General features: G+C 41.8%; 1 protein-coding gene across 4 annotated transcripts in view; it reads right to left on the reverse strand.

Moving 5' to 3' along the window:
- LOC101529495 (Scm polycomb group protein like 2) overlaps positions 1–15,376 on the reverse strand; it is a 49,061-nt gene that overhangs the window by 25,318 nt on the left and 8,367 nt on the right. For 2 of the 4 annotated variants that reach the window (XM_058658798.1, XM_058658800.1), the window contains exons 2-6: positions 9,701–9,769; positions 6,552–6,622; positions 5,203–5,437; positions 2,586–2,674; positions 695–938 (exon numbers count right to left, since the gene is read on the reverse strand). In XM_058658798.1, the coding sequence (XP_058514781.1) occupies positions 695–938; positions 2,586–2,674; positions 5,203–5,437; positions 6,552–6,622; positions 9,701–9,764 (703 nt within the window). In that variant the 5' untranslated portion in view covers positions 9,765–9,769. Of the gene's footprint in view, positions 1–694; positions 939–2,585; positions 2,675–5,202; positions 5,438–6,551; positions 6,623–9,700; positions 9,770–12,363; positions 12,405–15,376 lie in introns of those variants that run through there. The other 2 variants (XM_058658799.1, XM_058658801.1) reach the window with 2 other exon arrangements.

Genomic DNA, 15,376 nt, shown 5'->3' on the forward strand with positions numbered 1-15,376 from the left:
TTGTGATATGAGCAATGTGTGATTTCAAAATCTTTTCCGTATTTGAGAGACATAAAGAAAGCAACCACCCCTCTATTCATTTACTTTGCAAGTGCCCATAACATCAGAGTTAGGCCATGCTGATGCCAGAAGCCACATGTAACTTTTCAGCTTACCCACATTGTCCAGGGCAGACGGGGTGGGGTGTCACTTTTTGATTTAAGAGTGACCCTCAAGCATCCTAACCTTGGCAGTGGGTTGCCAACACTGCAGTAAAGGTGCCACCTGGAAGTCTCTCAGTCCATGCTGCAGTGATTGTACCTGCTCGAGGTCAGGAAGCTCCAATTTCCATGCAGCTTCCTGATTACACACATCCCGCTTCAAGTATTTAGGTCTCTGCCACCCACACAGAAGGGCTGGAATTCTGGACGCTTGGCTTAACCTGACCCAACTGTGGAGAGTAAATAGGACATGGAAGATCTCTCCCCACTTGTTTCTCTTTTAAATTAGATGAAAATAAATTTAAAAATTACCTTTTAAAGAAAGAATTCTAATCATAACCTGCAATTTCCTAGTCTGGACAGAGCTCTTGTTCTGCTTGCCAAACAGCTGGGCATAAAGTCCCGATATAACCAACATTAACAGCCATGCCACCTAAAGCAATTAGATGTAACTTCCACGAAATAAAAGAGCATGTGGCTATTTATTATCTTACCACTACGTCCTAGTGGCTGCAACACATCTCCCGTCAGGCAACACCACCCAACTGGAAAAAGATCCCGTGAGTCGTATCTGCACCAGTAATCAAATGCTCCACTCCAGCCATCAAATGTGATGTGAACTTCGTCTCCTCTAACACCTCCGATTGTTGCAGGGCAGATGAAAAAAGGATTTTTTTTGTCAACAGCCTCGAGCTTCATCCCCACTTTAAAATTATTTAGGGGAGGTTTCGGCGGTTCCTATCAATTTTTTTTAAAACAAAGTATGCAGGTTAAGGCATGTTAAGGACCATTTGCTCAATTGTATTGTATTACAAACTGTAGCAATAAAGAACTTCATATTTATAAATTAATACAGGAAGAAAAGAGTTCTCATAGATCTGAACGGCTGCTTTCCCCGGGATTGGTGTTGTGTCTAAAAAAGGTTAATCCTCCAACTTCAAGTGCTATATGGATGCCAGCTTGTGTCCCAGCTGCCCCACTTCCTACCCAGCTTTCTGCTAACAGCTTGAGAAAAGCAGCAGAAAATAGCCCAAGTGCTTGGGCCCCTACACCCACATGGGAGACCTTGAAGAAGCTCCCAGTTCTGGCTTGGCACAACCCTGGCCATTGCAACCATCTGGTTCCTACAGTCAGATCTGGGCCAACAGTCAGACGCTGGCTCCAACAGCCAGATCTACACCAGTCCAAAGCTTGGAACTTGGAGCTTCTTCTACAAGATTCAGGGTCCCAAGGACTTGGGTCCATCTTTCGCTGCTTTCCCAGGCACATTAGCAAAAAGCTGCTTTGGAAGTGCAGCAGCTAGAATCCAAAGCAGCACCCATTTGGGATGCCATCATTGCAGGTAGAGGTTTATACTACCCTGTGACACTAGCCCCCTCAAAGCAATAACTTATAATTTGCTTATCATCTTAGCACATGGCACCACCATCACAGCAACCTTATCACTTAAGCCATAAATCTGGAAACAGTCCTAGCACAGTCGTTCTCAGCTCTCCAGAACATCTGAATTATCCGGCACTACATAGCCTCAGAGTCTGGACTAGTCTAGCGTGGGGCTCAGTTTTCAACCTCTTTAAATTCTTCAGGTAAAACTAATGTGCAACCAGCGCCCTAGACATTCAATCAAAACCATAGCCTGCTAATTCTATGCCACTTTCAAGGGGTTTTGGCCCACCATCACTTTATCCAATATCAAAGGAATGGCAAATGCTGCAGTGAGGGATACCTTCACTTGGGAAGGTAAATGAGAAATAGCACTGATCACTTGCAGAGCGTCCCTTTCAGGCCAAAAGCCAAGAATGAACATACCAATTCAATTACTGAGCGACTACAATCAACTTCTATGACTTTGTGATAAACGCTGAATTGTGTCATCTCCCAAATTCATATGTGAAAACCCTAATCTCAGCACCTCAGACTGTTACTGTGTTTGGAATCAGGACCTTTAAGTAAGTTAAAAGGAGGCCATTATGGGGGTCCCTAATCCAATACAGCTAATGTCCTTACAAGAAGTAGAACGCAGACCATGTGAAAATACAGAACCAAAGCCAGAGGACACAGAAGAAATGAACCCTACAGGCAGAGTGATCACACGTCTAACCTCCCAAACTGTGAACAAAACAGATTTCTGACTGAATGTGTCCCCCTAAAATCCATACGCTGAAATACTACCCCCTGAATTGAGTGTATTTAGACATAGGACCTTTAGGATGTAATAATGGTTAAGTGAGACATTAGAGTGTAGCCCACATAAAGTAGGACTAGTGTCCTCCTAAGATAAGGAAGACATACCACAGATGTGCATACATACAGAAACCATACAAGCATTCCTGTTAAAACAATAAAACCACAACCCAGTTGGTAAAACTTTTTGTAACATCTCACCTTTTTGAAGAATGCTGCGGGTGCCATTTCAGACCCACTCAGGGTTCGTAACAGGAACATTGGCCAAGATGATGCATTCATCTGGAATCCTAATTTTATAAGTTAGAGATCATGAAAAAGGTTCCCTGTAATACTATGACAAGTTGGTACTTTTAAAAATGGGTTTCATTCACCATTCTTCTTCAAAAAATGACTTTCTTATCTACGGTCTCCGGATACGGACAAGAGAAACAGACCCATTCTCCTTTCATTGCTACTGCTTCCACCGTACTATCCGGCAACAATGCTACAATGGCAACAGAGACAGAATTGCTATCCAGGGTTCAGCAGCAAACATAAGTGCGTTAGAAATGGCTTTCATATTAGAAGCAATCGAAGATAAAATCTCGGAGAGCAACCATTCCACCACCACCAAGCACCAGTAAAGATCGAACCCTGACAGTTCTCCAGCAGACTCCGCAAATACACAGAAAATTTCACTGTATGTAAATTTTATCTCAATAAAAAAAAAAACTTATTCAGGTTAACGACATATAGACCAAAGTACTTAGGAGAAGTGTACTGATATTAACAACTCATTATGAAACAATTAAAAAGTAAAGTAGGTTGAAGAATCAATAAGCGGACCAAACAGATGGGCAGATAAGTAATAAAGAATATACAGTAAAACAATGAGAGAATCCAGGGAATAAGTCATATGGATTTTCTCTGTAAAAAATTTTCACCTTTTCTGTATGTTTGACAATTTTCATAAAAGGTTAGGAAAAAAGCTCTCAATTTCAGCAATCTTTACAAATATCAAACATGAACTTTCAGAATTGATATTGATATCAGATGCTATTAAAATAGACTCCACGGGTGTTTTTCTAGAGACCAGACAGTACCACAGCATCTGGCACACAACAGGAAACAGGGTCTGCCAGTTTGACTATTCTCTGAGCACAACCTGTTTCACACACCACCTGCCCACTGCCACGCCAGAATCAGGAAGAACTGGGCATGTATTCCTGACAGAAATACACAATAGAACAGGAAGTACATGACTAACTGACAACAGGTTCATCAACCATACAAAACACGCAAAACAAAAGTGAGATTAAAATGTTATTTTAGGGCCCAGCGGCGTGGCCTAGCAGCTAAAGTCCTCGCCTTGAAAGCCCCGGGATCCCATATGGGCACCGGTTCTAATCCCAGCGGCTCCACTTCCCATCCAGCTCCCTGTTTGTGGCCTGGGAAAGCAGTCGAGGACGGCCCAAAGCCTTGGGACCCTGCACCCGCGTGGGAGACCTGGAAGACGTTCCAGGTTCCCGGCTTCGGATCGGCGCACATTGGCCTGTTGTGGCTCACTTGGGGAGTGAATCATCGGACGGAAGATCTTCCTCTCTGTCTCTCCTCCTCTGTGTATATCTGGCTGTAATAAAATGAATAAATCTTTAAAAAAAAAAGTTATTTTAATATTGTTACTTAATAGTGTTAAACATACAGAATAAAAATATGCAAAATTTTAAAAAGCTATCCTCTAACAATCCTATACCAAAACACTTTTCTGATCTGACTAAAAAAAAAATTGTTTTTAAAAAACCTTGGGAGATTTGTATATTTTCTATAATAAATCAATGCTATCAGTTTTCGTTCCCAGCATTCTCTTATAAACTACTGCATAGGAGCTGACACAGTGGCTCATCTAACTAACTCTCCACCTCCAAGCATTAACATGCCACATGGGAGCCGGTTCATGCCCCATCACTTACACATGATCCCTCACACACTCTCAAACAAAGCTGAGCTGATCAGAAGTCATTAGGAGCTTCCTCTTGACCTCCCATGTAGGTGCAGAGGCCCAAGGCCTTGAACCATGTTCCACTACTTTCTCAGGCCATAAGCACATAATTGGGTCAGAAGTGGAATAGTTGGACTTGAACCAGCAACCAAATGGGATGCTAGTGCTTGCAGGTGGAGGATTAGCCTACTATGTCACCACACTGGCCTCTGTACTTCATTTATAAGATGGACACTTACAATATATACAGTTTTTGGTTTGGATGTCAAAACTTTGCAAAATCTTCTAAATAATACCCTTTAAGGTTTAAATAAACAAATCTTTTAAAAAGGAAAACAAGGGCCAGGCATGGTAGCCTAGCAACTAAAGTCCACGCCTTGCACACACCAGGATCCTATATGGGTGCCAGTTCTAATCCCGGCAGCTCCACCTCCCATCCAGCTCCCTGCCTGTGGCCTGGGAAAGCAGTTGATGATGGCCCAAAGGCTTGGGACCCTGCACCCGTGCGGGAGACCCGAAAGAGGCTCTGGGCTCCTGGCTTCAGATCAGCTCAGCTCCAGCCATTACGGCCACTTGGGGAGTGAACCAGTAGATGGAAGATCTTCTTCTCTGTCTCTCCTCTCTATGTATATATGACTTTCTAATAAAAAAAAAATAAAATAAATCTTTTAAAAAAGGGGGGAGACACTCTGCAACATATTGTGCTGAGTTCACGTCTCATGTTACATTCTGCATAGCAATCACCTAACCACATATTTGTAACAAGGTCTAAGAGATTTTTTAAATACCATTTATATCACATTAGTAGAAATATTACTTTAAAATGTTTATCCGTACCTAGTGGAGGCTGAAGTAAGTCTCCTTCCTTTTCACAGGTCCCCACAGGCTGTATGTCGCAGGAATCAACAAGCCTCCAAAAGTCATTTCTGTTGTCACTACCATCGAGCCGTAAACGTAACCTGGCTCCAGTAATTCCAATAACAGTAGCAATACATATGGAAGTAACATTGCGAGGGTCACGGGCTTCCAATTTCATTCCAATTCTGAAGTCATTAGCCGGTGGAATTTTAGACTATATACACACATATATATAATTGCATTAACGTGTGTCAATTATAATAGGCCAGTTATGTTACCAGAATATCTTAAGACATTTTAAGCAACAGTCACAACAGAAGGTAAGGTCAGAGCTACAAAAGGTCAAGGAACAGACCTCCAGACTCTCCTTGACATGGTGGGCAGCATAAAAACATTACCAATTGCTGGTCCCACTCATCTGCCCAATTTCAGGAAGCCTTGTTTGACAAGGCACCAACAAGCTTTTTGAAATAAGTCTGATTAGGTCATCCCCACCCCACCCACCAAAATAAGCCAATCAGTAGTTTGTCACTGCCTATGATAAAGTCCAACTGCTCAGCAGCTGAAACGCCGCCTCCTTAAGCCAGATTCCTACTGGACTGCCTCTAGTCATCGTGTACTCTAACGACCCCTTGTCACCCATCAAGATTCTTTCACACCATATGGGAAGAAGCCTTGGCTTCTGCTTTTCTTTTTGTCTGCAATAACACGTTTCCCCTCATTCTAACCATCTCACATAACACCCCTTCTATGGGTGCTCCCAGCATGAAGTTATCACTCATGGCATAATTCTTTATTTACATAATTATAATCTGTCTTTCCCTCCAGATGGGCAATTATAAGGGCTTAGTACATCTGATATAGAATAACTTCTCAAGAAATACAGAGACCATCTGATCCTAAGCAGCAACACTATCACAATTCCACTTTGTCCTCACACTAACCAGAACCTAACAAATACACAGACACCTTTTAATAAGTAATAGTTTACATTCATGTTATACAACATCTGGGGCTGCCACTGTGGCACAGAGAATAAAGCTACTGCCTGTGATGCCAGAATCGCATACGGGTGCTGGTTCATGTCCCAACTGTCCCAGTTTCGATCCAGCTCCCTGCTAATGGCCTGTGGAGAGCAGCAGAAGATGATCCAAGTGCTTGAGCCCTGCCACAAATGTAGGAGACCCAGATGAAGCTCCCAGCTCCTGGTTATGGCCCAGCTCAGCTCTGGCCACTGAAGCCACTTCAGCAGATTGAAGAACATTCATTCTCTCATATTCTCTCTCTCTCTCAAAATAAAGATCAACATTTATAAACTCCTGGCATACCTGTCTGAAGTAATCTGAAGGAGCGCTTAGCGATCCCGTCGCTTTCAAATACTGATCCCAGTGGAAATCATCTGAATAGAACGGATACAAAATAGATGTTTTTAGTATATACTATTATATGCTGACTTTCATGAATAAAACACTAACATCCCATCTGAAAGTGCCTGGGTTTGAGTTCCAGCTCTGCTCCCAATCCTAGGTCCTGATGCACATCCGGGATACAGCAAGTGATGGGTCAAATGCCTGGGTCAATGCCACTGATGGAGGAACTGGATTGAGTTCCCAGCTGCTGCTTTCAGCCTGGCCCAGCCTAGCTTTTGCAGGCATTTGACCAGAGGATGAAAGATATCTATCTTTCACTCTACCTCTCTACACTTTTCAAATAAAATAAAATTAAAATTAAAATTAAATTTTAAAAAACTTGCCAAAGGGCAGGTTCAAACATCCTGATCTACATTTGATTACTGGCAGAGAAATTTAAAAAAAGGCTTGATAACAATGGCTTGGATATAATTACATCCCAGGTCCTTACCAACATAATCAGAATTACAGCACAACAATCCTGAAAGTATGGATGCTAGACACAACTAAAGCAATTATTATAGATTAATACAGTCTACTCATGTGTCTCCAATAGAAATTGAAGAAATATGGTTTTGCCATTTCATCACATTAATGTGAAAATGCTTATTTTTGATGGCAAGGTATTAAAGCATGTGGTCTAACAGAATTTTAGCACTGTAATATTTTTATGCAAAGAAAAAAAATCTGAGAACCAAAGCAGTTTTTCAATGGACTATTAGATCTCTAACCTGAGTCTTAAGAAGACACTAGCAGGCAAAAAGCACTCACGGGTGTAGTCATTAGTACTAATGCTCTCATCTACATTTTCTACAAGCTCTACTTGTTGTTTCCCAGTTGGCCTCCATGATATTGCACAATGCTAGAAGAAAAGATCAGAAAGCAGAGTACTTTGTCTGACTTGAACACTTAAATTCATAGCATCAATCAGACTGTCAAGACACTGAAAGAAATACTTGGTAATAATGTTAACAGTCCTTTTAGGCCCTATCAAATTTTAATTCTCTTCAGCTATGAAGTTTTTCTATACTCTTGCTGAATTTCCTCACTACAAAAACATTGGGTTTGGGGCCCAGTGCAGTAGCCTAGCAGCTACAGTTTTGGCCCACATGGGTGTTGCTTCTAATCCCGGCGGTCCCATTTCCCATTCAGCTCCCTGCTTGTGGTCTGGGAAAGCAGCAAAGGACGGCCCAAACCCTTGGGAACCTGCACCCATGTGGGAGACCCGAAAGAAGCTCCTGGCTTTGGATGGGCTTGGCTCCAGCTGTTGCGGCCACTTGGGGAGTGAATCATCGGACGGAAGATCTCCCTCTCTGTCTCTCGTCCTCTGTGTATATCTGACTTTCCAATAAAAAATAAAATAAATCTTTAAAAAAATATTGGGTTTGGCAATTCCCTTTCCAGGGGAAATGTACATTATTACCAGCCTCTACACAAGGCAGGCCCCCTTATCTATAGTCCTTCTCCATCTGTCATTCACCTTCATGGTTTCATTTACCTGTGACAAATAAGTATGAAAATATTAAATGGAAAATTACAGAAATACATGATTAGTTTTAAGTTTTACCCTCTTCTGAGTATAGTGATGACAACCCATGCGATCCTGCTTGACTGTTACCCGAGACATGAACGATTCCTTCATCCATGCTATATATGCTACCTCTTAATTGTCCAGTAGCCATGTTGGTTATCAGATCAGCTGTCACAGTCCCACAGTATTCACCAGTCAAATGACCCTTATTTTTCTTAATAAGGCCCCAATGCACAAGAGTGGGATGCTGGCAATCCAGCTATACTAAAGAGAAGCCATAACAGCATGCTTTCGTTAAGTGAAAAGATGAATGTTCTCAAGAGGAAAAATGCTACGCTAATGTCACTAATAACATTGATGTAAAGTTATTGTTGTTAATCGTTTACTGTGTCTAATTTATAAATTAAACATTATTCCTGGTATGCATGTCTAGAAAAAGCATAATACATATGGAATTTGGTATTATTCGTACTTTAAGGCAGCCACATTGGGGCCTTGGAAGGTACCCCCTGCAGATAAGAGGAGAACTACAATATTCTTCAAAAGATTCAGTTATATGTGCACAGGCACACATGCACACACACGCACACACACACACACAGTTGATAAATATTTGACAACTACTTTTGTGGATAAACAAACAAAAAGCCTGACTGGCAGTGTTTGTGTGAAGTTGTATAGTGTAAATACTACTTCAATAGTGGACTATAAGGTGCTACAATGAAGCCAACAACCAAAAAATTGGGCAGAGATAATGCACAATAAACTCTCCCAAGTCAGTGTAAGCTGGATTTAGTGTATACATACATGTATATGCATTTATATATGTATATACATAAATTACACATGGTATTAAGCATGTCACACATAACATTGTGTACCCTGTTTTTCTTAAAGATAATAGCCCAAGAGATTCGTTAATTCAAAAAAACACACTGAGTGGCATGCCTTTGGTACAGTAGTTAAAACAATGTACCACAACACCAGGCCCAGAAATACAATGGTAGTTACCAGAGAAAAATGGGGAGAACAGTGAAGAGGGAAGGATGAAGGAAGGTTGACTAATAGGTTCTACGCTAGACAGGAGTAACAAATTCTGGCAGCCTACTGCACAGTGGAGTAAGGATGAACACATGTTAGTCTACGGTGTATTTCTCTATTTAACAAAACAAGCTACTGTTGGGAGACACTCCAGCAGCAGCATGATGGACCTGTGAAAACTCACAAAAGACACCCATTGTAAGATTGGAGGGGGAACGGTGGCGAGGGGAGGAAACCTGAGGAGGGGGAGGGGAGACCCCAGTGCCTATTAAACTGTGTCATAAAATTTTTTTAAAAAGGACAAAAAAGTTAGAAGATAGGATTCTTGGATGTTTTCACTGTAAAGAACTGCTAAATGTCTAAAAGGAGAAACATGTTTACCCTGATTGAATATGGCAAAATGTACCCAGGTAGTGAACAACACACAGTACCCCATAAACATGTGCAATTTTCATGTCTTCTGAATTTTTTAAACAAAAATATTTCTTAACCTTACCACTTTGCACAGATGATGTGCTTGAATGAGGAATAGCCTCTTGATTATCTTTATTTACATCCATTGAATCTAACAAAAAGAAAACAGCAATATTGGAAGACCACAGAAACAGTTTGAAAGAACACTTTAAAAAGGTATAAACAGATCTTTCAACGGAAATCAGTTTTAATTTTGCAATGAATACCCTCATTTTACACAGAGCAGTTATCATTTGTTAACATACCATATAGCTGGACCCGGCGGCGTGGCCTAGCAACTGAAGTCCTCACCTTGAACGCCCCGGGATCCCATATGGGCGCCGGTTCTAATCCCGGCAGCTCCACTTCCCGTCCAGCTCCCTGCTTGTGGCCTGGGAAAGCAGTCGAGGACGGCCCAATGCATTGGGACCCTGCACCCGCGTGGGAGACCCGGAAGAGGTTCCTGGTTCCCGGCATCGGATCGGTGCAGCACCGGCCGTTGCGGCTCACTTGGGGGGTGAATCATCGGACGGAAGATCTTCCTCTCTGTCTCCTCCTCTCTGTATATCTGACTTTGTAATACAATAAATAAAATCTAAAAAAAAATACCATATAGCTTATAATTTGCTCATTTATTTTATCATATGTTTTACTCTACTGAAGGAAGTAAGTAGAATAAAAAGGTAGAGAATTCCTGTGTCTGCCTTGTTCACTACTATATCCTCCAATCCTAGAACAGGACCTGCTCTGTAGATTACCCTCAAGTACTTGTCAAATAACGCAATCAATAAACCAAACCGACCTGATCTTTACAATGTGTAAATTAACACAACCGAGAAATAGTGGATGCTTCTAAGCATCCCCAACGCTTAACAGGGAAGCTAGAGCAGCACATAGTTCAACAAACCATAAAAAGCCTTTCCACTTGCTGAACTAAAGAGCTCAAATAGCACCGACCTCACCAAATCTAAGACATATTCTGTCCACGAATATTACAGTATCCATTTGTAAGAAATTTAAAAAAAAACAAGCAAAAAAGAAAAATAAGCATAACACTACTACAGTTCTGAAATTAACTATAATCCCTTAGTAAAATCTACCAGTGTTCATTTGTACCCAATTGTCCTCACTGTTGTATGTTTCTCCGAATAAAGACCTGAATAAAGTTTACACATGGCAATGTCTGATATGTCTTATATCTCTTCTAGTCTATAAGCTTTCTCTCATTTTGTTTTTCCCAGCCCCTTATAATTTTTTTTTTAATAGACGGTACCAGTTGCTTGGTCTTTTAGTCTTCCAGTCTGGATTTTGTTGTCTTTCCACGGTATTCCTTCTGGCCCTAGTATTTTCTTTAACTTGGTATTGATATTTTGACCCAGAAGAGTTTACTCAAATTCAAGTTGGAGGGTCTGGGGTGGTGGCCTACCAGCTAAAGTCCTCGCCTGCATCCCATATGGGCGCCGGTTCTAATCCTGGCAGCTCCACTTCCCATCCAACTCCCTGCCTGTGGCCTGGGAAAGCAGTCGAGGACGGCCCAATGCATTGGGACCCTGCACCCGCGTGGGAGACCTGGAAGAGGTTCCTGGTTCCCGGCTTCGGATCAGTGCAGCACCGGTCGTTGCGGCTCAGTTGGGGAGTGAATCATCGGACGGAAGATCTTCCTCTCTGTCTCTCCTCCTCTCTGTATATCTGACTTTGCAATAAAATGAACAAATCTTTAAAAAAAAAAACGATGCATTGGTTCTTTAGCATTCCCCACAAAAGACCAATAAATTTCTTTTGTTTCTACTTATCATTCCTGAACTTATGAGATTAAGTATATTTGATATATTTGAGAGGGATATATGGATTACTTTCTGCTTAAATGATTTGATTTGTACAAAGAAAGTACACATAATTACTAAATAGTTCTACAGTAGGGTTTTTCTAAAAGGGAAGAAAGTAAAACTGTAAAAGTCTGTCTCTTGTTCCAGAGCAGCCAAGAAATCAGTTATAGAGACTACATTAAACCAGCAACAATTAAGAGGGCAGCATTCAACATTCAGCATTCAGCCAGAAGAAAAGTCATAAGAGACAGAGTACTTGACAAAGGAAAAGGGCTTAGGATGGCAAATGTGTGAAGAATGTATTATGAAAAAGAAAATACAACACAAAGCAGATTACAAATGAAGGTGGCATATGCACAGAACAATGAGAAGACTTCTGGGGCCAGCACAGTGGCACAATGACAAGCTGCTGCTGCCTACAACGCTGGCATAAATATGAGCACAAGTTCAAGTTCTAGCTGCTTCATTTACTATCCATTTGGGGAACGAAATAGCAGGTGGAAGATCTCTTTCTACTCTGTCTCTCCCTCTCTCTTTGAAACTCTATCTTTCAGATAAAGGAATCTTTAAAAGTAAACCAAACAGGATCAAACATTTTAACCACTTATAATAAAGTCAGAAGATACATATTCTAATTTTCTTTTGCCATAGATTGTTCTATAATCTGTTCACTTGACTTCTCTGAGTTTCAGTTTTCTCATTTATAAAACTAGCAAGGAAAAACAAAATTATTTGTAATATATTCCATTCTGAAAATCAATTTGAATTCCCTAATAACTCCTTTATTTTTAAAATGCTTTATTTCAAAAGTAAAGTATATCAGAAAACATTTCAAACAAATAACAAAAAGCATTATCACCCTTAGTCAAGGAAATCTTACCTTCAGTTGTTTGCTGCTTAACACTTTCCAGTATTTTTTTCCTATAAGAAAAAATAATAATAATTCTTTCAGCATAGTACATTCCTTTTTTATTTTTTAAAGATTTATTTATTTTTATTGGAAAGACAGATGTTTTACAGAGAGAAGGAGAGATAGAAAGATCTTCCGTCCGATGATTCACCGCCCAAGTGGCCACAATGGCCGGAGCTGAGCCAACCCAAAGCCAGAAGCCAGGAGCTTCCTCTGGGTCTCCCACATGGGTGCAGGGTCCCAAGGCTTTGGGCCGTCCTCAACTGCTTTCCCACGCCACAGGCAGGGAGCTAGATGGGAAGTGGGGCTGCCAGGATTAGAAGCGGCACCCATATGGGATCCCGGGGCGTTCAAGGTGAGGACTTCAGCCACTAGGCTACTGAACCGGTCTCACACTCCTTATTTATTAAGATGTTATTTATTTACAAAGGCAGAGTTGCAGAGAGAGGGAGAGACAGGGAGAAAGACTGTCCATCCACTGCTTCACTGCACCAATGGTTATAACAGCTGGTGCTGGGTCAGTCCAAAGCCAGGAGCCAGGAACCAGGAGATTCTTCCAGATCTCTCATGTGAATGTAGGGACCTACGCACTTGGGCCAGTCTCCACTGCTTTCCCAGGCTCATTAGCAGGGAGCTGGATCAGAATTAGAGCAACCAGGACTCAAACTGGCATCCATGTAACATGCCAGTGGGGCAGGTTGCAGCTTAACCCACTATACCTCTGTACCAATCCCAGCATAAAACATTTCTAAAGAGTAGTACCATAAATCAGTTTAAATAAGTTATATAGTCACAGAATTTTAAGCTCTTTCCCTTGACGAAAAATGATAAAAACCATAAAAACCAGTCGTAATCAGAGAATAAAGAAGTCAATTACACTAAAATAAATCTCATATAAAGGCATTCAGCCCAATAAAGTGAGAAATGGATCATACACAGAAGATATACTCAGATTTCTATAACTTGTCAATTATGTAATGCATAACGGAATTCTTTTAGTTTTAAGATTTATTTATTTTTATTAGAAAAGCGGATTTGCAGACAAGGAGAGTCAGAGAAAGATCTTCCATACACTGCTTTACTCCCCAAGTGGCCTCAATAGTTGGAGCTGAGCTGATCCAAAGCAAGGAGCCAGGAGCTTCTTCCAGGTCTCTCACGTGGGTGCAGGGTCCCAAGGCTTTGGGCCGTCCTCTACTGCTTTCCCAGGCCACAAGCAAGGAGCTGGATAGGAAGTGAGGCAGCTGGGACATGAACCGGCAGCACCTATGTGGATGCTGGCACTTGCAAGATGAGGATTAGCCTGTTGAGCATAGCACCAGCCCCAGTTGGATTCTTTTTTAAAATATTCATTTTAAAATTTTACTTGAAACATACAGAAACAGGGAAAGCAGAGCTAGAGATAGGGATTGATACGGGATGTGGGTCTCTTCACCCAATGTACCACAACATTTTATAAATAAATTTTCCTTTCAATTTATAAATAAATTCTCCAAATCCCCTTAAATAAATTCTCTCTCAAAGTCTGTGGGAGCCAGCACTGTGGCATAGTATATTAAGCCTCTGTCTGCAATGCCAGTACCCAGCTACCCCACTTATGAGTCAGCTCCCTGCTAATGCACCAGGATAGCAATAGAAGATGAAACACATGTTTGGGCCCCTGCTTCTGGCTGTGGGGAGCCAGCCCCAGCCATCAAACACATTTGAGAAGTGAACCAGTAGATGCAAGATCCTCTCTCTGTCTTTCCTCCCCTCTAACTCTGCCTTTCAAATAAATAAAAAAAATTTAGGGGGTGGCACTGTGATACAGTAGGTAAGGCTGTGGCACCAACATCACATATAGGTGCCAGGGTCCCATTGCTCTACTCCTTCTTCCTGCTAACAGCCTGGAAAAGCAGGAGAACATGGTCAAAGACTTGGAGCCCTGCATCCACCTGGGAGACCTGGAAAACACTTCTAGCTCCTGCAGCACCCCAGCTCAGGCTGTTTTAGCCATTTGAGGAGTGAACCAAAAGACTCACTTTCTCAATCTCTTTCTCTCCCTCTTTCTTTCTCTCTCTCTCTCTCTCTCTCATTCTCTCTCTCTGAGTCTTTCTCCAAATGGCTCATCGCTGTTTTTTCTTCTCTTTCTCCACCTAACTCTGCCTTTCAAGTAAATAATTCTTTAAAAAATTTTTAAACATTTATTTAAGAGGGCAAAGCGTGATGGTTCAGTGGCTAAATCCTCGCCTTACACGCATTGGGACTCCATATGGGCACTGGTTCATGTCCTGGCCGCTTCACTTCCCATCCAGCTCCCTACTTGTGGCTGGGAAAGCAATAGATGACAGTCCAAAGCCTTGAAACCCTGCACCCGCATGGGAGACCCAGAGGAAGCCCCAGGCTCCTGGCTTCAGATCAGCTCAGCTCCAGCCACTGTGGCCACTTGGGGAGTGAGCCAGCAGATGGAAGATATTTATGTCTCTCCTTCTCTCTGTAAATACGCCTTTCCAATAAAAATAAATAAATCTTAAAAAATAATTTAAGAGGCAAAACAACAGAGAGAAAAGGAGTGACAAAGAGAGGGAAAGAAATCTTCCATCCACTGGTTTACCCCCCCAAGCAGTGGTAACAGCCAGGTCTAGGCCAGGAGCCAGGAAGTCCATCCTGATCTTCCATGTCAGTCGCAGGTGTCCAAGTACATGAGCCATTTTCCAGTGCCTTACCAGGCATACAGCAGCAGGAAGATAGATTGGACAAGGAGTAGCCAGCAATCCAACATGGGATGCCAGCAGCGTTGCAAACAGCAACCTAACCTACTGTGCTACAATGCTGGCACCCATAACTGAAATCTTAAAAAAAAAAAAAAAGACTTATTAATTTGTTTGAAAGTCAGAGATACACAAAAAGCAGGACAGTCAGAGAGATCTTTCATCCATTGGTTCATTCCCTAGATGGCCACTACTGCCAGGACTGCGTCCGGGCAAAGCCAGGAGCCAAGAACTTC

The sequence above is a fragment of the Ochotona princeps genome, chromosome X, assembly GCF_030435755.1.
Source record: "Ochotona princeps isolate mOchPri1 chromosome X, mOchPri1.hap1, whole genome shotgun sequence".
In the NCBI taxonomy this organism is placed as follows: domain Eukaryota; kingdom Metazoa; phylum Chordata; class Mammalia; order Lagomorpha; family Ochotonidae; genus Ochotona; species Ochotona princeps.